Here is a 23076-nt window from a genome sequence, read left to right as displayed (position 1 = left end):
CATCATGACCGTATTGAAATCCAAATCATAGCAATAAGCATGCGGCATACATTATCTGTTTTAGACACTCAATATCTTCAATGGTATGAGTCTTACATCAATAATGGACAAGAGACACTGAAGTTGAATCATGCACACAGTCACTAAAGCAGCTGTGTGAGGTCTCCGTGAGCGCAGTGCTTTTTCGAGCCTCCCTAAGTGTGAAAGACTTTTACAATGAAAGGGGAATTTTATTTTACCTTAAAGGTGAATCAAGCCTCAATGGTTTGAATCAGATTTCCAAAAGGGAAACATGTTTTTATAAGCCCCCCCATCTCTTTGGAATGCTGACCTGAACTACTATGAGAACACCAAGAGAAAACATTTCTGAAAGTAGATAAAACAAGAAAATTCAAACCATAAATATATATTTTTTAAAAGAACGGACAACTACTGCTGTATTTTAATGACATCAATGCGCTGTTAAACAGTTGTTTTTAAAAAATTCACAATATATTATTGGACACAAAATCGACCAGGTGGTTTCATTCCATGACAGATTTGTGGCCAGTAAGTTCACAGACAGTGGTAATTATTCGGAGATATGTCTGCGGAAGACCACGACGACAAATATATTTAGGTGCCCTTTCTTCTAATATTTTGTGCACAGTGAATATTTTCTTAATTTAAACTTTTCAGTCTATTGGGATCCAAACTCAAAAAAACTGAAATTACTGCTATGACTCACTTTCATGTATCTTACATTTGAAGTTATTAACTTTCTTGTTGATTTATTTTTGAAACGTACTCTAGAGATTTGGGTTTGTTATTCATTGTAAATAGTAAGGCACACTGACACCCTCTTGAGTAAGAGACGAGTTACATACAAATTGCACATTAACATACATTGCAAAACGGCTTGAATAAGCAGTACTGTTGTATCTTTTAAAATAGAAACTCAGAGTAGGTGATATTTCGGGAGCCTATCCAACAGTACTTGATCGGCTTTACCGCAGTATGGTGGCGTTGTCCAAACTTTTCATCAACTAACACAATACTACAAGGTATTATTTTACAACTGCATTTATCACAGATTAAAAATAGACCACTGGTGCAAATACAACCCACGGGGTTTGGAGCACTCTCACTGGGGCCAGAAGATTTCAGAGAGACAAGGACCAGTTAGAAGATTTACCGTTGACAAGAGAACAACTGACCAAACAGATCTAGATTTTTCTACAATGGCAATTTACTCTCATCCACGACTTCACGGCACAAAGAAAATTAACTGTACCACCTTCATTTACAGGCCCATTGTCAAGCCTTAATTGGACGACCAGGCTCTCTGGGGTGGGGTGATGGAAGTTGCTTCCCCGTGCATGGGGCGATGGCAGGAGGCAATTGTCCTGTGCACAGGAGCGACTGTGCAGGGCTTGTCCAAGGCCCTGAGCAGGACATCAGTGAGGGCTTTATTAAAAGGGAGCAGAAGCCATGTGGTACCTACCCTAGATGGAGCACCTCTGTCAAGAATTTATTCTAGACTGCCACCAAGGCCAGCTTAAGATCCAGGACCTCAGCCGCCCTCCTCACCACCACAGCAAATTAAGCCCCTTCCTCCATAGGCACAGTTGGACGACAGACTTGGCCAGGGTCCGGGAAAAATGTCCAGACCACTAACATCCACCAGTTCCTCATACCAGTATCAGACTCCATATTGGGAGTCAGTATAACCAAAGTGTCGGGAACGGTTTCAGCCGAACGTAACCCGGGGAAGCTCACAGACTTGTGTCCTGTTGCAATTCGGGTCCAAAAACAGATCCATAGGACCCAACTGGAGCCGGAGCAGTGCAGACTAGTCCTGTGTGGGCGACAAGGAGCTCAGGGCATGCTCCCAGACTGCCTTAGGGTTTATCACTTGTAAGTCTTGGCACACCTTGGAGTCGTCGCCTACCCCAGGCACTACAAGCAGACCAGGTGGTCTGTCACACACATCTGTATGCAAAAGGATCCACACGGTTTAAACCCCACAGTTTTTTCAGGGGACATCCCTAGCACACACTGGGAGTGTATCTCAAGAAGCATGTTGGCAAAAAGTTAGAAAAGGTAGTCCAAAAAAGGACTGACGCAACTCTCTCCAGGACTGTGCTGATGGTGCTTAAAGAAACAAACTGTAGTTAGCACACAGGGGAGGCTCCTATACAGGCACTGTGCACGTCATTTCCAGGGTGGACAACGCCACTACCGGCGCCCAGAAGTAATGCTCAAGATTTTCTGGATCGAGTCTGACGCCTGAGAAATATTCTAAGGTAGAGAATCTGTGGCTAGAAGACTATCAAATATGGTGATTACTTGTAACTGCCAACCATCAATGTTTTTAAATGTGAATCCGTGACTTTACTTTAAAAAGCGGAATAATCCTGAGCTACTCAGTTATGTGTAGCATATTGAAACAAGTTCCTTAAATACATAAATTGAACATTCTTAAGTTAAAATAGTGGGTGATAAAGAAAAACAGTACAGTGAACGTTCTTGGTGGGTCAACTAAGAGTGCTCAAGTGAACAATAGCACCATTCAAACTATGGACTATAAGGCTGCAAGTGAAAGGTGAGCGTGCTCCATATGTACACCAAGGAAAAATGTGCCTGTGTGTCGGTAAGCTTTGTAGTGGCAATCCATATGACTACACAAGAGAAACCACAAAAACACAAGGAAAAAGTACATTACCGTTCCAGAAAACACAGAATGATAAAGAAGTAAGAGGTTAATGCATCAGTGGTTAAGAGTGTACTTGAGAAAAACAAAGTTCACAGAGAAATCAAAAGTCAAGCACTTCAGCATCTGCATCAGCCAAAACATTCCACAAACAGTGAGTAATTACACCATGGTTTTGTTAAAGCAGTCAGTTACAGTGCAGCATTGGAAGTGGCCAAAAATGAAATGGGATGTCTGCATTTGAACCACAGCAGCATCCACTCACAAAATAACTCATAAGGGAGCAGAGAGGCTTTTTTGTTTTGATAAAACAAAAAGGTGCAACAACAATTGCACCTCCACAATATTAGCAAGCTGTAGCATCTCTTGTGAATGCTCATGTTATCCAAAAATCAATCCTTTGGGCTAACATCGTGTTGACCGACTGACCTCCGAAGACAACATATGGGAGAGGTCATTCTCTGTAACATTATGAGATAACACTTTGGTGTCCCATCTGCCACAATTAATATCCAACATTTTGTTATCTGGCACAAATGACAGGTGCTGGACATGGAAGAAACATGTTTGATATGGCCATCTTACCACTTCTCACAAAAATCTAATCAACATTTCCCTAACCTTAAGAAAAGTTGCCCATAGGTTCGTCAAGTGGCCACCCAATCTCCAAGCAAAAACCCAACATTTATAGGCAAACTGCCAAACCGTAATAGACGGATGCTGGCCTCTATTATGTGTTGAAAGGTAGCAAATCTCTTGGAACGTTCTAACACTCTTAAATTTAAAAATTGTCCTTTTTATTGACTTTTATCAAAACATTTTTGCGGCTCTTTGGTGTCCTCTCTTCTTAGGTCGTCAGGATCTGTTTCTCTGGTGCCAGGGACTACCCTAAATACTGAATTTATGGAGGTTAGGGGAGTGTAGGGTAGCAGCCAATGGGCTACTGACCCTTAGGGTCACTACACGCTCTATATGACCATGTCCTGTGGGACATGGGTATACCCTCCTCCCAGAATTCCGAGGTGTGCCAACACAAAGATGGCTACCTCTGAAAAATCGTGTCCACCTTGTGAGTAGCCCACCTTAAGGGTGGTACTAGCCTGGGGGTGAGACGCCTACCTGACTAGCTAGTTTTCCTGCCTGTCCAGGTGCCAAGTGGGTTCTGGACCAGGGGGGTGGTGCGGGGGGGGGGGGGCACAGAGGGGAGCCAGATGTGCATTCTAAAGGTGGTGGCTCCTCTGAAGCTTGCCAGCCCAAGGAGGATAATCAGGAGGTCATCCTGTGGAAGGGGGTGTTACTCACTCTTCCCCAGACAGGCTTTTGTTCCTTACCTCCTGAGAGCAAAGGACTTTCACCCTAAGAGGTCAGAAACTTGTCTCAGCAGGCAGGCTGGCAGAATCCAGCCAGCAAGCGCACCAAAGCCTCTGAGTGCATGTTTTGATAAATCCAACACTGGCATCAGTATAAGTTTATCAAGAAGAGATGTTTGATACCAAACATCCCTATTTTAACTGAAGCCATCCTGTAGCTGGGGGACTCGTTTTCACCAGTGTCCAGTACATGGTTTAAGATGGCTTCCTTGGTCACGTGCACTGGCAGCAATAGGACTGACCAGCACAGGGGCATATCTTCTCAGGCAGATATGTTCTCACATATAATATTAAGCACCCTGCCTTAGGGCTGTCAGGTCTGTTGTAGGGGGTGACTTACAAATATCATATGCTGTGGTAGGGGACATGGCACACAGGGACGAGTGACGATGTGTTTTCACTTTTGTCTGCACCAAGACACACAGCCTGCAATGGCAGTCATGCATGTGCATGGTAAGGGGTCCCTTAAGGTGGGACAATTCGTGCTGCGGTTCTTAGAGACCCTTTTAAGTGTCAACAACATAAGCAATTATGGCCTTCATTACAAGTTTGGTATATTTTGCTGACGGGATGTCATTGGCTGGAATTCTTGATTTCGGAAAGTATTCCTGAACTAAAACCCACTGATGGGGTTTCTCCCTAGAATGAAGATTAATGACATATCTGGAGATACTGGGTCCTTTTCCATGTGTTTTCTCTCGATTCCATTTTTTTTCTTCTTGCTCCATAGAGGAGGGGGGAAGCAGTGCTATGATGCTGCCTGAAGCCCACAGCCCGTGTAGCTTCTGAAAGGGTCTAGTGCCTGAGCCCCAAAATACTGGATCCAGAGTTTGCAAGCCTTTTCAGTCCAGGTCTGTAGTAACTTTTAACTGGGGGTGGCATAACTCCATCCTGAGTTTCCACTCTGGGTTAAACTGCGCCCTGGTTATGAGGGCCCAAGAGCCTGAAGCCAAGATTTCGACAGTTCGAGCTGGTCAGTACATGAAGAACATTTCATCCCCACACCAAAAATTATTTGTTGCTCTGCCCCAAACACTGCTTTCAGACTAGTAACTGACGAGGAAGATAAAAAGAACAGAATTGTACAGCAACATATAACACACATGATAACCAAGGACAATGGTGATTTACAGAGACCAGGTTTAGACGCATGAGGCAGTTGAAAATAGAACGACCAAATACCAGAAGACCTAGCATAGAAAAGGAGTAAACAGAAGACTATGATAGTAGAGAGTTGGCATAAACATGTCATGCTTTTGATGTACTTTTAATGGTACAATTTATAGAACTAATATCAAATATAAGGTAAGCACCCAGACCAATGAGAAGCAAAGATGCAGAAGGAACATAATAATGGGAAAATAATGCAAAACCGTAAGTGAGCCACAAAACATTGGTAGCAGCACAAAGCCACTCAAACCCATGCAGACAATTTGTAACTAAACATTTAAAATAATTTTACAAGAAGGGGACTCAATCAGGTCAAATATTAGCACTGATATTAAAAGAATAAGGGCAGGCATTATCTGAGCATTCATAGATGAGCATAACGGAATTTTATGAGGTGAATAAAGTCAAAGGGAGGTGGGCCACAAGTGATATCAGAATCTTTACACCTGGAGCCAAAAATAAACCAAAGAGCAGAGAAAATATTTAGAAGAGATTATTTTTCCTCAAGTGCAAACTCTGATATGAAAAAGGTGTGACATTTTCAACATTGTAGTCTTGGAGGTGATTAAACATTTAAAATTAAAAAAATATCATCCCTAGAATGGTTCACACAAAGCTTTTACCAAGCTTTTGGAGCATTCTGGGTATAGCATGATTCATAACTCATGAACTTTTTTTTTTATCAAAGATACCTAAGGAGACCATTTCTCTGTCATCAAAGCTGAGAAAGATTTTAACAGTGAGTCTTAAAGCCAACAAGAATGATAAATTGTTAAACCTAGAAAACATTTATAAAAGAATCCTGGCATCTTGAATGGAGTTTTAGTTGACAACCTAAATAGAGTTGGACAAATCAGGCTTCCTGATGCAAGAAAAGAAATTTAGAAATGTACAAATCAATACTCAGTTGATAGAAAAAGCGAATAAAAGTGAAGTAAATCTTCTAACTGAACTTAATAATGAAACATCAATTGGTAGAGTAAGTAGACCAGGAAATAATCCCACACTCACTCAAGCCAACTATAAACTACTACCATCTACATTTAAAAAAATTAAAGCGAAGATAGGTAAATAAAAAAAAAGATCCAGCCTCAGAGAGTAATGCAACAAGGTTGTCCCAGGTTTCCCCTTTTACTTGTCATCTTGCCACCTCTCCTGAAACACTCTTGCAAACGATAAGATACAACAAAATCAATTTTCGGATGAAGGCATTTAAATTGAACGTATTTGTGGATGATGTTATATTAACCATAACACATCTAGAGAACTTGTTACCTTTGCTAACAAAGGAACTGGAAATATATGAAAAGTTTCTGGCTATCTCTGAATAAATCAGGTTTCCTTGTCAATATAAATGGTAAACTGCTTCACAAGTTTAACTGTCTACCCTTTTATTTGGGTGAACAAAAAGAAACCGGTTACTTACTTTTAACAATAGCAGCTTTTGACTCTTTTAGAGTCGCATGCCATGCATTATTCTGATAACTGGTGGTTGGGCCCACATTTGTATGTTGAATTTAAATAGGCAGAGCCATGATGACTCATTATGACGTTCTTTGTAAGCTCACTATGCTCTAATATGTGCTTCTATTTTAGATTTTGTATTTTTCACTTGCTACTCTTTTTCACCATGGAGGTGTGAGGGTCACCGGTGAATCCAGAAAAGCTTCAATCTGCAAAACTGCTGTTATGTGTAGGTAAACTAGTTTGTGTTTCAGCATGAACCTCTTCTAGATTTACATGCTGTACATAGGTAATGTATCAGTAATGTCTATGTGCTGTGGAGAAAGGTTTGAAGAGTAAGTACTTTAAACAAGTGTTTAATACTGTCTAACCTATTTTGGCTTCCTTCTATGACGGTACGTGTAATATGTTTTGAGGCCCACTTTGTTTATGCACAAATGTCATTTAGTAAAACATTAACCATAAACACCAGTGTGGCCCTTTTTTTTTTTTTAGTTGAACGAGCTTTGGCTTACAAGATAATCTTTTGGTTGATAAAGTGCACCACATTTCAACGGTCGTATGATCCACCGCACTCTAGCACCATTTCTTACCTCTAAGTAACATTACTGCTCTTCTTACAACTACTGTGTGTAGAGGCCTTTCAGCTGAACCAAAAGGATTTTGGAGAAATGCTGATAATTGAATTGTTTGATAAAAGTGAAACTGGGGAACTACCTTGGGTATGAATTGTGCATTTACTCTCCTTACCACTTTGTCTTTGTGTATGATTCAATATGGTTCTTGCTCTGTTAAGGTGTGTAACCTTCCAGCCCTTCTTGATTAAGTGAATGAAATCAGTCTCTGTTCAGGCACAATATTAAACATGCTTTTGCTATACCTTTTACTCTTCAATAACTGCCTTTGCCCTCTTTTTGTATTTTGTTCCACGAGTCCTCTATTTATTCCGTCTGTTAATGTGTATTTCTGTTCAGGACGGGACTGCATTTGGTTTGAGTCATTGTATGGCTGCTGCTCGCTCAATTCTCCTTCCTACTGCTTCCAGCCTCTTGCTGTCCTTCTCTGGGGTGTTCTAGATGCCGAGATTCTTATACATCCTTCTCGCAGTGCTAAATGTTCATGAATCCACTTCCACATGTCATTAATGTAAGCTGACTTTTACGAAGCATAGGGCTCTAACAGAAAACAAGAATCTTTTAGCACTTCTTGAAATTGTACTCTCGAGGTTTAGGCAGCCTTTTTAACAACTCCATGACACATTGCCAAGTGACCTAGTGGGGATGCTCTTGAAAGGTAGAGTTCCACCTCTTCCTGAGGTGAATCAGTTTCTACAACTTGCCAAGTTAGATCCTCCTCTTCCTGCAAGTGAGGTTTATGTTCCTCTACATTACTTGCCAACTGAATTCCCTCTTCTTCAATAAAGCCAACACCTTCTCCTCTCAGCCATCGTGTATGGTTGGAGGAAGTGGTCTGCATGTCTCTCTTTAATCTAATGTCGCCTGTGTTGTCTCTAGCTCTCTTTAACCATAGGGGTCTTGGTTCTTTGCGCTTCTGCAGAGAATAACAGACTGCTGTTTAAATTTGAGGGTCTTTTTATTTTTTGGCGCTGAAGAGGAGACACTATACTTTTGCCTAAAACAAATTCCAGAAAGAGGGCCGGAACCTTACATATTTTGTGTCTTGATATCTAACATCAGAGTTGAAACCTTGTTCCCCCTTCTGGTCTCTCTGCTGCCTCTACATCCTCATATTCTGACAAGTCAATTTCAGACATAGGCAGTTCATTTTATTCCAGTCTAAAACTCCGCTTGTTTCAGGATTTTCATTTTAGCACAACATGCTAATCTTTGCTTCTCCCTACTCTCAAGAAGTCTTTGGTTTAAAAGATGAGCATGCATCACAACTATGCAAACACTGATAATACAATAGACAAAGCATATACATTGGATGCTTGGTTTTCATGGCAAATTTTAGACAATTAGGGCCAAATTTGAACAGACAGATTATTTTCCATAACTATTCTCAAGTCGGTGTCTAAGAGGTGCAAATGTAACCCACATCCCCCCTAAACAAGCATGCTCCCACTTGGTCGGAGATTGCAGAAAAACATGTCTTGTCAAAGTCGCTATCAAACTTCGATGCTGCGCATCAGTGTTACATTTTTTTTGTCTAATTTCTGGCCTGTATAATTGCACAATTTGTGCATTATATATTATTCAACTTTTATTTAAAAAGATTACATTTAACCCGAGAAAGTGAATTCAACGCTTCATTTAATGGTTTTACTGAATAGAGGTGGTCAAAATAATCATACTATTATGATTAAGATATCAGGTTGAACTTTGTTGATTAAAGTCCCCACATCCTAACACTATGACTTGCTACTGAAAATGTGTTTTGGAAGCATACATTAAGTCTCTTAAAGAAACTCTTAGAGGGACCAGGAGGGCAGAATGTATTCCCAATATACTGCTATAAAGCCTTGAAATGCTAGATTATACATTAATGAAACCAAAGGAACTCCATTAATAAGAAACTGGGCATAAATGGACCAAGTCTTTAGACCTAAACCATTACAGGACTTACGTTTGCTACACTAATAAATAGAATTGAATCAATTTAAAAGGATAAAAATACAGCAAATATTTCCTCTTTAATCCGCTACAATGTCAGACCAAAATATTTAATATATACACAGTTCAAAGAAAAGGTTTTAATGACATAACTGATCCCCAAAACTACTGCACAAAACAAAGTCATCCATAACGTGATAAAAAAGGACCGCTTATGAAACAAGCTTAATGTGACTGTTCAGCATCAAAACGCCAACTTAAAAACACTTCATTCAATATCGAAAGCTCATTCTTCAAGGACAAGATGACCATGTATCACACACAGTAAAGTGTGTGGAATTCTGGCCCTGACACTGGAGTCAAGAAGAACAAGTTACTTACCTTCGTTAATGATATATCTGTAAGAGACATATATTAGTTATAGATTCCTTACCTTAGAATTACCCCCAGGCGTCACACTGGATTTGGAGAATTGTTTTTCAGCAGTACCCCTGCGCGTTCGTAAGTGGTGTCGGTCAACTCCGCGTTCATCATTGGCGTTGTGATCGCCGGAATGACGTTGTGGTATCTACTTAGAAGCCACCCCTGCACGCTGACGTCAGTTCTTTACATGACATTCCATGCCAGAAGCGCAGAGCCATTCAAGACACTGATCACTGGGGCACAAAACTAGGGCCCTGAAAGAGAGTCCCTTACTCTACAAGTCAGTTCGCAGAACGGGGAGGATGGGTGGGAGGGTAAGGAATCTATAACTAATATATGTCTCTTACAGATATATGGTTACCGAAGATAAGTAGCTTCTTCATCTGAAAGAGGCTATCAGTTATAGATTCCTTACCTTAGAATAGATACGCCAGAAATACCAACCCTGGAGGTGCGTCTGCGAACCAAGTTCACACCAGAAAGTCCTAGAGCACTGAACGGCCAAAGAAGCCGTCTCTCCGGACTAGTCTATCCAGACAGTAATGTTTAGTAAACATATGCAGAGATGCCCACGTGGCTGCCTGGCAGATGTCACTGAGGGGGGACTCCACGTTCCAAAGCAGTAGTGGCTGCTGTCGCCCTGGTGGAATGGACACGCAGTCCTACAGGAGGCTCCTTTTTCGACCCAGGATTAATAGATTTTAATGCAAAGCACGACCCATCGAGAGATGGCCTGTTTTTGCACGGCCTGACATTTCTTGGCGCCCACATAGCCAACAAAGGGTTGATCGTACACCCGGAATTGTTTTGTGCGATCCAGATAAAACGGTGGAGTCTCTCCTCCTCCTTGGAAGGATGCGGGGGCAGGAAGAAGGTGGACAAAGGGATGGTCTGTCCAATGTGAAAAGAGGTATCCACTTTAGAGAGAAAAGAAGGTCTAGTTCGGAGGACAACCTGGTCCGATGGACAGCAAGGAAATGAGGTTTAGAAGATAAAGCCTGAAGCTCACTCACCCTGCGAGCAGAGGTGTTGGCAACCAGAAACGCAGTCTTTAAAGTCAAGAGTCTGAGAAGATAACCATGTAGTGGCTCGAAAGGAGCACACATAAGGTAAGTCAAGACAAGATTCAAGTCCCACTGATGAATTACCAAATTAATAGGAGGAAAGAGGTGAGTAATGCCCTTAAATAAATCTATTTACAATAGTGGACTTAAAAAGAGAAGGCTGATCAGGAAGGCGAAGAAAGGCCGAAATGGGCGAAAGATGGCCTTTAAGAGTGCCCAGAGCAGAGCCCTGCTGGGCCAACGAAAGAATGAAGAGGAGAACCTCTGAAAGAGGGGCAGAAAGGGATCATACATTACTAGTGATGGGATGCACTCCTGATTTTAATGCGGATTATTCAATGTTACTGTATTGCTGCGTGCAGCTTGGTGAAGTGCCATGCCCAAATGACACCAGGGTTAACGTGAAAGTATTGAAATGGGGCTTCCATTCGCCCCAACCAAACGCACTGCGTGAACATGCTTTATTAGCGATAGTGTATAATTCATAAATCCAATCTTATTCTTAATCTTTTCTTTCATGTTTCTCAGTTTATCCTAGTTTTCTCCAAATTAATTCCGACATATGGTCCAAACGCCATTTCCAAATTTCTTAATGACATTACACGTGCGTTGTCTACCTGTTATAATGCACAGCTTAAAGAGGAACGAATGGAAGTCACAGTAGACTTGAATCAATTGTCGGAACGTTGTGCTAATGAGCAGGAAGTAGATTAATAGGGTGGAAAGATTTTTAAGTAAAGCAGTGAGGCTGAAAGAAGGAAAGCATTTGGGGTATGGATTATTAGAGCTAGTGACACGTCTCTAAAAAAATGGTGAAACTTTAATAAATGGGGGCATGAGATTTACACACCCATGAAGTCGTTCGCCATTTAATTGTGGGGGAGGTTTTAAAAAGAATGCTTACAATGGTGTATTGCACATTGACCTATGAAAAGAATTAAAGTATGGTTGTAAAAAGTACTAATTGGTCATTTTATCGTTCATTTACAGTGACCCCTGATGAGAGCACTGCGTTGCCCGAAATGCATAGGGTTTTTAATGAATAAACACTGTCTGACGAACCTCGCATCTGTTCATGTTTTTACAAGAGGCCGCCCGGAGACCAGAGGCCTCTAATCTCCGCCTCCCCCATGTGGCCGCCCCATCCCAGGAGTGACTCATCTGTCACCACTGTGAAGTCTGGTTGGGGAAGGGAGATGGATCTGCCGTTGACCCAATCCTGGTTTGTTAGCCACCACTGCAATTGGTGTGCAGTGCCATTCGAGAACTGGACGCAATCAGAAAGATTTCCCTGATGCTGCACCCACTAGAAATTCAGATCCCACAGCACAGCCCGCATATGCCACCTGGCGTGATCCATCCAGCAGGATGCAGGAGGCCATGAGGGCCAGCAACCTCAGGTTCAGTCTCACCGAAATCTGGGTTTGAGGCTAAAACATCGGTATGATAGCCCGATTATACCAGACTTCCTGCTCGGAAGGATAAGCCCGAAACTGTACTGTATCCAGAGCTGCTTTGATGAAAAGGAGCTTCTGAGAGGGAATCAGGTGTGACTTGGCACGTTGATAGTGAACCCCCGTGAGTGCAGGAGGTCCACCGTAGTCTGGAGGTGGGAGACGACAGCCTGAGGCAAGCTCCCCTTCAACAGCCAGTCGTCGAGATAGGGGAAGACCGGAATCCCTGATCTGCACAGACGAGCTGCGACCATACCATCACTTTTGTGAACACCCGAGGGGCGCTGGTAAGGCCAAAGGGGAGCATGGTAAACTGAAAATGCTTGTGGCCTGCCCTGAACCATAGGTAACGCCTATGGGCTGGCAGGAAGGGGATGTGGAAATAAGCATCCTTCAAGTCCAACGCTACCATCCAGTCTCCAGGATCGAGGGCAGACAGGACCTGAGCTAATGTCAACATTTTGAACGTCTCCTTCCGGAGGAAGTGGTTGACTTCCCTGACATCCAAGATAGGACGCAGCCCTTTGTCCTTCTTGGATACCAGAAAATAGTGGGAATAACAACCACAACCTACTTCTGGCATAGGGACTCACTCGATTGCTCCCTTGGCCAAGAGAGCCGTAACTTCCTGACGAAGAAGGGCAAAGTGATCCTCCAACATACGATGGAGTGTTGGTGGCACGGAGGGAGGGGTAGTCTCAAAGGGGGCTTCAGACTATCTGAAAAACCCACCTGTCCGACGTGATGTTGTGCTAGTGGGGAAGGTGATGGTGGATCCTGCCGCTCACTGGCTACTAGTGGCCCTGAAAAGTCGGACTAGGATGGTTTGGAGGCAGATGCAGAGGGGGCACTGGTGGACTGGCCTTCCCGCTGGCCCCCAGACCCACGGTGCTGGGTCCCACATCCCCGCACGCGCAAGGACTGAGTAGCTTGCGCCGGCCTATGGCCCTGGGTGGATCGTGGTGGGGCCCCCCTTCCGTAGCCACGAAAGGAGCAAAAGGTGGACTAAATGGGGCAAGAGGTGGCAGTGAGACCCAAAGATCTAGCCGTAGCCCTAGAGTCCTTGAAGAGCTCGAGTGCATTGTCTGCCTTGCCGCAAAACAGGCGACGGCCATCAAAGGACTTGTCCAAAAGGGTCGATTGGACATCCCCGGAAAAGCCAGTGGACCTCAGCCAGGCGTAGCGTCTCAAGCTACTAACGTAGAAATCATACTACCTAGCGAGTCTGCGGTATCCAGCCCACATCGAATGGCAAACTTCACTACGTCTCTACCCTTTGCAACCGCACTGGAGAGTACAGTCCAGGCCTCCTCCAGGCACTGTGGCAGCAATTGCACAATCTTGTCCCACACAGAGTGTGTGTAGCGGCCCAAAAGACATGCGGTGTTCGCCGACTGCAGTCCTAAGCTGGCAGAAGAAAACATCTTCTTTTCAAGATGGTTCAGCTTCTGGGATTCCCTATCTGGGGGAGCAGAAGGGAACGCTCTTTTGGATGTTGAAGCTTAGACCACCAAGCTCTCACGGGTAGGATGTTGGGAGAGGAAAATTGGGTCGCCTGGGGCCGGGCGGTAGCATTGGGCAATCACCCTATCCACAGGATCCCCTGTGCTGGGCTTGGACCAAGTGCCCAGAAGGATGTCTGTGAGGGCCTCATTGAACAGCAGCGGGAACTCTGAAGAGGCAGCTGCCAGCTGAAGCACATCAGTCAGGAGGTTAGTCCCGACTGCCACTGTAGGAAGATCAAGGCCCAACGCAACACCACAGCGTAGGAGGCTCCCTCCTCCGTGGCCACAGTAGGGGGAGAAAGGATTCCTAGGACTGGGGAGGTATCCAGACCACTGGCCTCACTCAACTCCTCTCTCCAGTCTGGCTCTTCCAGCTGGTCTGCCAGAGAATCAACAGACCCCTCCCAGCCCTCCTCACCCTCCTCTGGCTGCCACTGGCCTCTGGCGAAAAGGAATTCCAGGGTAGAACAGTGGTACAAAAGTACCGGTCCACACCGGGGTCGTCGACACCGGTTCGGCTCAGTGTACAATTCGAGGGGGAGGCCGGGGTTCCACGCCGGCATGGGACACAACCGGCTTCAGACGTGGCGGAGGCGTCGTCAGAGAAATCGGTGAAGGGAGAGGTGTTGTGAGGTCAACCGACGCGGACCCTGATCCAGGCCTGGATCCTTGGGGGCCCTGCGGCGCAGAGGCCGGAGCCGCCGACATGGAACGGCTAGAGCCCCCAGCTGAGTCTGCGGGGGGGCGGGCTGCCCAGAGAACGAGTGGAGGGCTTCGTAAAATGCATGAAGCTGGGCAGGGGACGCTCCGGCTCCTGGGGAGGGAGGCTTGGAGCCGTCCCAGCAGGCTCTACAGGCAGAACCGAAGGACGACGACCTTCGGAGTCCCGCGTCGCGTCGGCCGACGGACAAGAAGGTGTAGAGCGACGGTGCTTCTTAGCCTTCTTCTTGTGCTTCATCTTACCCGATGACGAAGACTTCGAGGAGGAATGATGGGGCTGACTGCTGGGCCTCCGGAAGCTTTCAGGACCGTTCCCGCAAAGACTTCGGGTTCATGGCCTAACAGTCGGCGCACGACTTCACGTCGTGATCCGCTCCAGTCATATGAGGTGTGAGTCATTGACCAACATCAACTTATGACAGGAGTCAAAAGGCTTGAAGCCGGTCCAACGATGTTACATCTCTACGTGCACCAGGAAGAACTTACGTCAGCGCGCTAGGGCGGCATCTAAGTAGATACCGCGACGTCATCCCAGCTATCACGACGCAGAACGCGGAGTAGACCGACACCACCTACCGACGTGCAGGGGTACTGCTGAGAAAAAAGTATCCGGATCCAGTCAGACGCCTGGGGGTCATTCTAAGGTAAGGAATCTATAACTAATAGTCTCTTTCAGATCAGCTGTGCAACTTTAGGTACCATTTCTCTGAGGCATCATTTAGTAAAATGTGCTTGATGCATGCCAATATTTGAAAAAAGATTGATAATGGATAACTGGTGTTCAACCATTGTGAGCAACATAGAAATAAAATGGGGGCTAGATTCCTGAAGAAAGTGAGAAAGGTGCACTGGCTGGAATATGTCCTTGCATTAGTGCAGATTTACAACTTTCAGGATTTCACAAAATTTGACAGAAATAAACATAGATAGTATACTCCTAGTGCCGGTGCCATTACAGAAGCCAACTTAAATTTGTTAACCAAGAATCCCTTTGACAAAACATTCTTAAACCCACTTGTCAAATGTGTGAACTGGTGTTGGATGACAAAGGGGATTTGTCTACCAAACCGATTTAAAACACTAGCACAAACTGAATTACAATGTATTTTTTAGCAAATAACTACTCAGATGAAGAAGGTCATATTTGCTGAAGTTAAGAACCCCAGCCTTTTACCTGGTGGAAAGACTGGATGCAGATGAGGAGGCTGACTGGTGGAGCCGTGTTGCCTCAGCTGCAGCATCCATGTCGACATCACTCCGAGATCTAGGAACATTGTCAGACTTCCGAGACTTCTTGATCTCATCCCTGCCTTTGAGGCTCTCTGATCGACCAAGCTTCACCTCTGACCTGGAACCAAATAAAAAATGGTGTTATAATCCACACCTCATAAATAAAGTCTACATCACTGCAAAACCAGAGAGTTTAACTGTGACAAGAAAGCCTCTATTTGCTGCTATGTTCCTATGATGTCATACCTTTTACAATGCATCTCATAAATAGCTAGATTACATGTTTTTATATTACACTTATCAATCCCACCTGGAGTGCAAATAATACAATTCAAACTTGAAATCCGATGTACCATAATAGAGACCACAATCACTTCAGTTTCAAACATTTCACTCCCCACCTCCATTACCCTGCCTTTGATTTAGTCAAATATTTACAGATCGTCAGCACGCCTAAATATTTATTTTATTAAGGCTAATTCTTCCCAAGAAAAATAACTGCATCTTTCTAGCTATTACAAATTTCATACCTCAGACATCTATGCAATGCACTGCTATCCTGCCCTGAAAATGTATCGCCTTTAAGGCCCCGTTCTTTCTCAACTCTACCAATGTGTCAAGACCAGAATTATGTATCCAACGATTTATCCCTCGTTCTTCTGCACAATCTAGCAAATATACAGAATATAAGTTGTTGGCTACTTTCTTAGTGACTCTAAAAACACTGTGTGAAAGTAACTAAATGGAAACATTTGAACTCACTTGGCTTAATTAAGGGGAAAACACAAATTTTCATTGTTTTTGGTTAAAAGCAGCATCCTTAAAATATCCAAAGCTTTAACTCCGAGGCATGGTACTTGCACTTTCAGCAAAACTAAAATAATGAGCTTTATCTATTCTGAGAAAAGATTTACCTCTTTCGAGAAAAGATTTAGTAATTACACACAGTGTACAAGAATGCCTTTTAAAGAGTCTTTCCATTTTGTAGAACAATAAATGCAGACATTTTCATCTCCGTTCACTATTTTCTTTCCCCATCAACAGAGAAATTAAAATTGCTAACATTCTGTCAGATAATTTTGCAAGGTTTTCACTATTCCTTGGTTTTCTTACCTCTTCATCTCCATCTTCTTCCTCTTATCCATGATTTTCAGCTCTCACTCCTATCCCTATCTATTTACTGTTTTTGCAAATTCGTGCCATTATTATGCATTAATGTTGCCGCTGACCCTTAATTCTAATGCAGTAATCAGCAGTCCTGACCAGCAAACAGGCCTCTGTTCTGCAGCTCCCATTCTGCACCAGCTGAACCAAAATAGATTTTTTCCTCTCCTGTCTTTTTTTTTTTTTTATAGCACATGCTATAAAAATCAATAAGGCATTACAAGGGACTGAAGAGTCGCCATCGCACAAATGAAAGGCACAGTCTTCTGCTCCAGGAAACGCGTAGTCTGGAAACCAATGTATTCATTGCGTAAAGAGAAAAGGCTTCCTACTTTAAGAGCCCTCTTAAAATACATCTAAATGCGTATGCATATGAAATGCTCATACAGGCAGAACTGGTGCCCCAGCTATAGTAGTGAGAGAAGTGATGAGAACATAAAGCAAGGACTGATAAGAGATGCAACTTGACATCTATTATTAGAGACATTGTGCTGGAAACTTCTCTCGCCACATAAACAGCCACCTGTACACAAAAGCAAGAGTATGTAATGAAATTCTGCAGTATGAAATCTACATGGATCCTAAATACTGTAATTTTTGGTGATTTGTAAAGTGCATCTTTTGCCATGTTATGCTATGTTAATATATTTGTAAAGCGCAACGATTACCCGGAGGTGTCTTGGTGCTAGCTCGAAAGAGACCTACTTAACTAGGACAGCATCATAAGGTACACTTTAAATAGAGTTAAAAGCCAGGTTTTTAAGGTTTTGCTAAAAGCCAAAAGATTTTCCAGCATTTTTAAATGAATAGGTAGAGTATTCCAGGAATGTAATGAAGCTTCTTCCTCCCCAAGAGGCGTGCTTACATTTGTGAATCAGGACATTTTATGCTGTAGAAGACCTCAGGATTTGTGATTGCTTGTACCACTTGAATGTTTTCTTCAGGTAGTCAGGTCCAATCCATCCCATGCAGTGCCTTAAAACAGTGCAGACAGGCTTGAATGCCACTTTATGTCTTACTGGCAACCAGTGAAGCTTTTTCTAGAGAGCACCTGATAGAGATTTGAATTTGGCAATGCCTATTAACAGCTGAGTGGCTGCGTTTTGTATAATCTGAAGTTTATTCAGATATTGCTGTTTTATGTTCAAGACAAGCTCATTACAGTAGTCAAGTTTTGAAGGCACCATCAAAGTAACTACTGTTTTTTGCAAGGAGGAAGGGAGAAAATGTAGGATTATTTAAAATGGTTTTGACGGGTGTAAAAGACTGAGGAAGAGACAACATTGACCTGTTCCTTATAGGCAAGTCTCTTGTTAATAATCATTCCAAGATCGCAGGCTGATTTGACTAGGATAGAAGTACCTAACTCTGGAGGCCATCAAGAGTGGGACCAGAAGGGGTCATTTCCCAAAAACAATTACCCCAGTTTTACTAGAGTTCAACTTAAGGCAGTTAGTTGCCATCCATGGGTTGACTGCTAGCATACATTGTCTAAATCTAGAGTCTATGTTGAGATCGTTCTCAGTTAAGGAGACAACAATTTGTGTCATCTGAGTAGGAGATCAATGAGAAACCAAACTGTCTAATCAAGGTAGCTAATTTGGAAACAAACATTAAACAGGGTCTGGCTCAGTGATGAGCCCTGTGGTACTCAGCATGGTAGACAAAAAAGTTCAGATCTTAATTTGTTTAGTGAAAAATATTGTTTCAGTCTGGTCAAAAAAGGTTTTAGGAGAGCAAGGGCATCTCCTCTAATACCAATGTCAGCTAATCGACTTTTCAGCAGCTCATGATTGTATTGTGTCAAAAGCTGCAGACAGGCCGAATAGAATGAGAGCAGCCATACCTCCTTAATCTAGAGTTTCTCTGATCGCTTCTGTTGCCTTAATCAAGGCTCGCAATGCAATTTTTAACAGATGCGAGTTCTGGGAAATGTGTCAAGGATTTTCTTCCATTTAACAGGTTCAAATCTGCTAATCACCATGACTCCCAAAAAAAGCAATCAATGCATCTTATCATTGCCCTCATAACATTATTTCTCAAAGCGACTGGCTACGGATGTAAATCAACCACATAGCCAAAAGTATCCCAAGTGTTTCGGTTGACGCACCTGTATTATTAATGGCTTATAGTGCAGATATCAAGGCAATGGTTCAAGATAATTCACGAGATTAAGCTTTATGACAAGAGGCCATATTAAATGCACTCTACAAATTAAGTTGACTTCAGGCACAGGGCACTAAAGTTCATCTGTCCAATTTCAGTTTGGGGGATTCCAGTGCACCTTCATTCCTACAGGTGTGGGATGGAGATTACATGGGTGCCATTGTTACGGATGATCTCTGTGCAGCATTGGACTGAGGATCAGTTTCCAGTTTGTGGAGTAGTCATCACTATATTGACCATTCACAAGGCTTGCAATGCTGAGCCTGACCCAAAGTCAAACCATCCACGGCCTGCGCTTGCCTACTCTTCTATGTTAAGAGACACCATCATGTGCTTGATAAAAATTGCCATTCATGTAAATGGAGGCCTGACATGTCTGTTATTCATCCTTATAGATAGACTAAACCAAAAAGACAGTCCCCAGGTCGTCAGGCTGACATTTTTGGTGAGTAATTATGCCATCAGATACAAACCAAGAATGGTCAAGCACTGCTCAACATGGCTCTTCTTTGATCTGTCCTAATATTGTCAAAACATAAAGCTAATCCTGTTATGAAAAGAAGCAATTATGTAATATGATACTCTTCTTTTCTACAGGTTCATATAAAGTATTCTTTAACAAATTCCTCCTGTCCATATTGCAACTATTCGCATGTGATCTTAATGAGAAATTGTTCATGAAAACTAATCTTCCAGCACAAAAGAATGTGTATGTAAAACACCACATTACCTTTGTTTCTTGTGCATGCAATATAAAACTCCAAATAATCAAACTGCATGACACAAATTCTGACAGCACATTATCAAATACTGAATGCTATAATGAAATCTTACCTTCAAACATCGTCCAGTGAGGGATGCTTAGGGTCTATGCAAGTGCTTGTTATCTAAAGATCTTGAAATGAAGGTGCCCTTTCCTACCCAAACTACTCCTGCTAAAAATTAAGCGACTATTACTCTGCTGTATGTGCTAGGATCCAAACTACACCAGTGTCCCCTTCATCATGCCTCTGTTATTCATGCTTTTCCTTGATGGCTGTTTTATTGAGCAGCTCACGAGTTTCACCTTGGAAGTGCACCAGAAAAGAGTACCGGTAAAAGTCAAATGCATATTTTTGGAGAAGGAAGACTATAGAGGATTATGTTACTTACCCTGTAAGTATCTGTTCGTGGCATGTAGTCCTGTAGATTCACATGCTCTGCATACTTCAACAATGTAGTGTTAGGTCCGGATATGTCCAAGTTATTTTTCTTCGAAGAAGTCTTTCGAGTCACAAGACAAGTGACTCCTTCTCTTGGTAATGAGCATGGGCATCAACTCCATTGTTAGATTGTTTTACCGCAGGCAAGTGAGAATAGAGTGAGAGTAAGTATCCGTAAAGAGATGTCAAGGCAAATGGAATTGTATAAGGAAACTGCAAAGGCCACAGGTGTCCGGGATAGTGGGTGCAAGTGCATCTACAGCACTACATGCCACGGAGAGATGCTTACAGGGTAAGTAACATAATCCGTTCGAAGCATGTATAGCATAGATGCACATGCTCTGCATAGATTGTAAAGCAGTCCCTCTTCCAAAGGGGTGGTGAACATGAGGGTGTTGCAGTTGGTGTAGACCACTTAGCTACTCTACAAATGTCAGCTATTGGATTACCACCCATGGAAGCACCCACTTGAGTAGAAAGTGCTCAAGGGGGTGTAGGAAAAGTTCTTTTAGCTTTAGCATAGCATATTTGAATGCATTTAGTTATCCATCTAGAAATTATTGACTTGGATATGGCATTTCCTTTGTGAGGGGGTGAAAACGATACAAACAATTGTTTTGTTTTTCGAAATTAAATTCGTAAGTCCTGTCAATATAGGACATTAGAGTTATTTTGACATTTAATGTATGATGTGCTCTCTCTGCAACTGAACCTGGTTGTGAGAAGAAAACAGATAACTCAACTGATTGATTCAGGTGGAAAGATAAAATTTAGGGTTGGTTCTAAGAGCCACCCTATACTTTTTTTGGTGAAACTTTGTATTACTTGTACGACTTGCAGAGTATACATTTACAACATACCGTATTCATTGTAGATTGGTTTCGGTCATGTAGTATCGACAACAGAAACACATCGCACAATTAAGTTACAATTTCAAATACATAGCGTACCAACAATTGTCTGTTAATCCTCCTCCTCTGAGACTGGGCCTATTACTCGAGGGGCGCATATACCCCCTCTATAGTTGTTTCATTTACCCCACATCCTTTCCCATTTTTGAGGGCACACTCTGAGGACATATGTGGCTTTTTCTGCCGCCATGGCTACATCCATGTCTTTACACCAGTCTGTGGGAAGTGGAGCATCTGTTGCCCCCCAGTATCTAGCTATATTGTGCTTTGCTATTGTCATACCAAGGGTTGCCCAAGCTTGGGCTGTGTGATTCATGTCTGTTGGTGAGCCACCCTATCCTTGTGTATTTGAAAGAAGAACAAAAGTTACTTACCTGTAATCTGTGGTTCTCCAGTATTGGTATCTTTCATAGATTCACATGCCTGAATCATTCCCCGTCGTCGGAGTGGGAGTCCCACGGTACATAAAAATAGCAATATACATGCATACAGAAACCATATCATAGGTAACCTAGAACCAGGAAGTAAAGTAGCTAGAAATCAAAAGGAAAAAATACTCCACTTTCATGACTCGTCCAAGTCATTATATATAGTCCAAACTACAGCCAATCAGGCGACAGCACCCTCCAGAATGCTCTCCTCAGAGGCTCGGGCTCTCAGATTTTCTAGCACAAGTGTGATCCAGAGAGAAAAGAGCATAGAAGAGCCTCTGAGGGGAGGTGGGTGGGTTGCATGTTAATCTATGAAAGATACCAATACTGGAGAACCACAGATTACAGGTAAGTAACTTTGGTTCTTCTCCAGTATTGGGGTATCTTTCATAGATTCACATGCCTAAATCAGAGTAGAGAGCAATAACTCCATACGGATACTAGTTAGATTATCCTCACAACATAAGCATATGCATCTCATAGGCAGTATGTAATCACAGATATAGATATTTCTATACACATATATATATTATCTACTGGCGGTCGCCAGTAGATAGTTATAGTTAGGACCGAGTTTCCATAGGAAATCTGAAAATTCTATTTTGAATAACTTTGGCGCCGGTTGACGAATCCTCGCGAAATTTTCAAAACTAATGGGGCGCTCTGCTCAGCTCCTACCCTGAAAGTCTCGGGGTGATTCGTCAAGCGGGGGCTGAGAAAAAAGAGGGGTCCCAAAACGCACTTTCCCCATGCATTTTCCCATACGACCTTTAGTCGAAGGTACAGCCCGAACGGCTGAACAGAATTACTTGAAATTTGGCAAAGAGGTAGTCCTCAGGTCAGGCATGTGCCTTTTGCATATATGGTGTCAATCTGTTCAGTAGTTCCTGAGAAAATTGCAGTTAAAAGTACATAAATATCTATAAGCGCGCACCGTGCGCGCACCGTGCGTGCGCGAGCGTAATTCTGATTGGTGGTTACATGTCAGTCAACATTCGAATCGGTCGAAATCAGGAAGTGTCAGCCGCCATTTTGTGTGTTTTGTGTGTGACAGTGAAAAAGAAAGGTGGAGAACGTGAAAAGGGGGCAGGGTAGAGAGTTCCTGACCTCCTAGCCTTTGTCAGGGGGTCCCTGAAGGCCCCCGAGGGGTGAAAAAAAACATTTATTTTTTTTAAATCGCGGTGTGCGCGCACGTTGAAAAACCTTAAAAAAAAAAACTTTTTAAACGAGCCATTGCATATTACAGGATACAGTCAATCTATAACTATATACATAGGTAGTTTATTCTAAAATAAATATATAAAAAATATAATAATACATACATAACTTAGCATTTAAAAAACCTTACAAATTCACTTAAAAAACCATAGTTTTCACACACGTTATAGTTAGGAATTAGCATTTAAAAAACCTTGCAAATTCACTTAAAAAACCATAGGTTTCACACATGTTATAGTTAGCTGGACATTTCACTCGTAAAAAACCATTGAAATTCCCCCGTTATAGTTAGTTCAGATAACTATAACTCGCGCGACCG

General features: G+C 42.8%; 1 protein-coding gene across 4 annotated transcripts in view; it reads right to left on the bottom strand.

Annotated features, from left to right (window-relative positions):
• The window catches only part of LOC146772936 (rho guanine nucleotide exchange factor 11-like), an 896981-nt gene that overhangs the window by 376103 nt on the left and 497802 nt on the right, over positions 1–23076 (bottom strand). For all 4 annotated transcript variants that reach the window (XM_085639320.1, XM_085639323.1, XM_085639321.1 and 1 more), the window contains one exon: positions 15610–15783. In XM_085639320.1, the coding sequence (XP_085495446.1) occupies positions 15610–15783 (174 nt within the window). The remainder of the gene's footprint in view (positions 1–15609; positions 15784–23076) is intronic.

Source organism: Triturus cristatus, chromosome 12, assembly GCF_964204655.1.
Source record: "Triturus cristatus chromosome 12, aTriCri1.1, whole genome shotgun sequence".
In the NCBI taxonomy this organism is placed as follows: Eukaryota; Metazoa; Chordata; class Amphibia; order Caudata; family Salamandridae; genus Triturus; species Triturus cristatus.
Note: the sequence above shows the minus strand (reverse complement) of the source record. Positions and strands in the feature narration are given on the sequence as shown.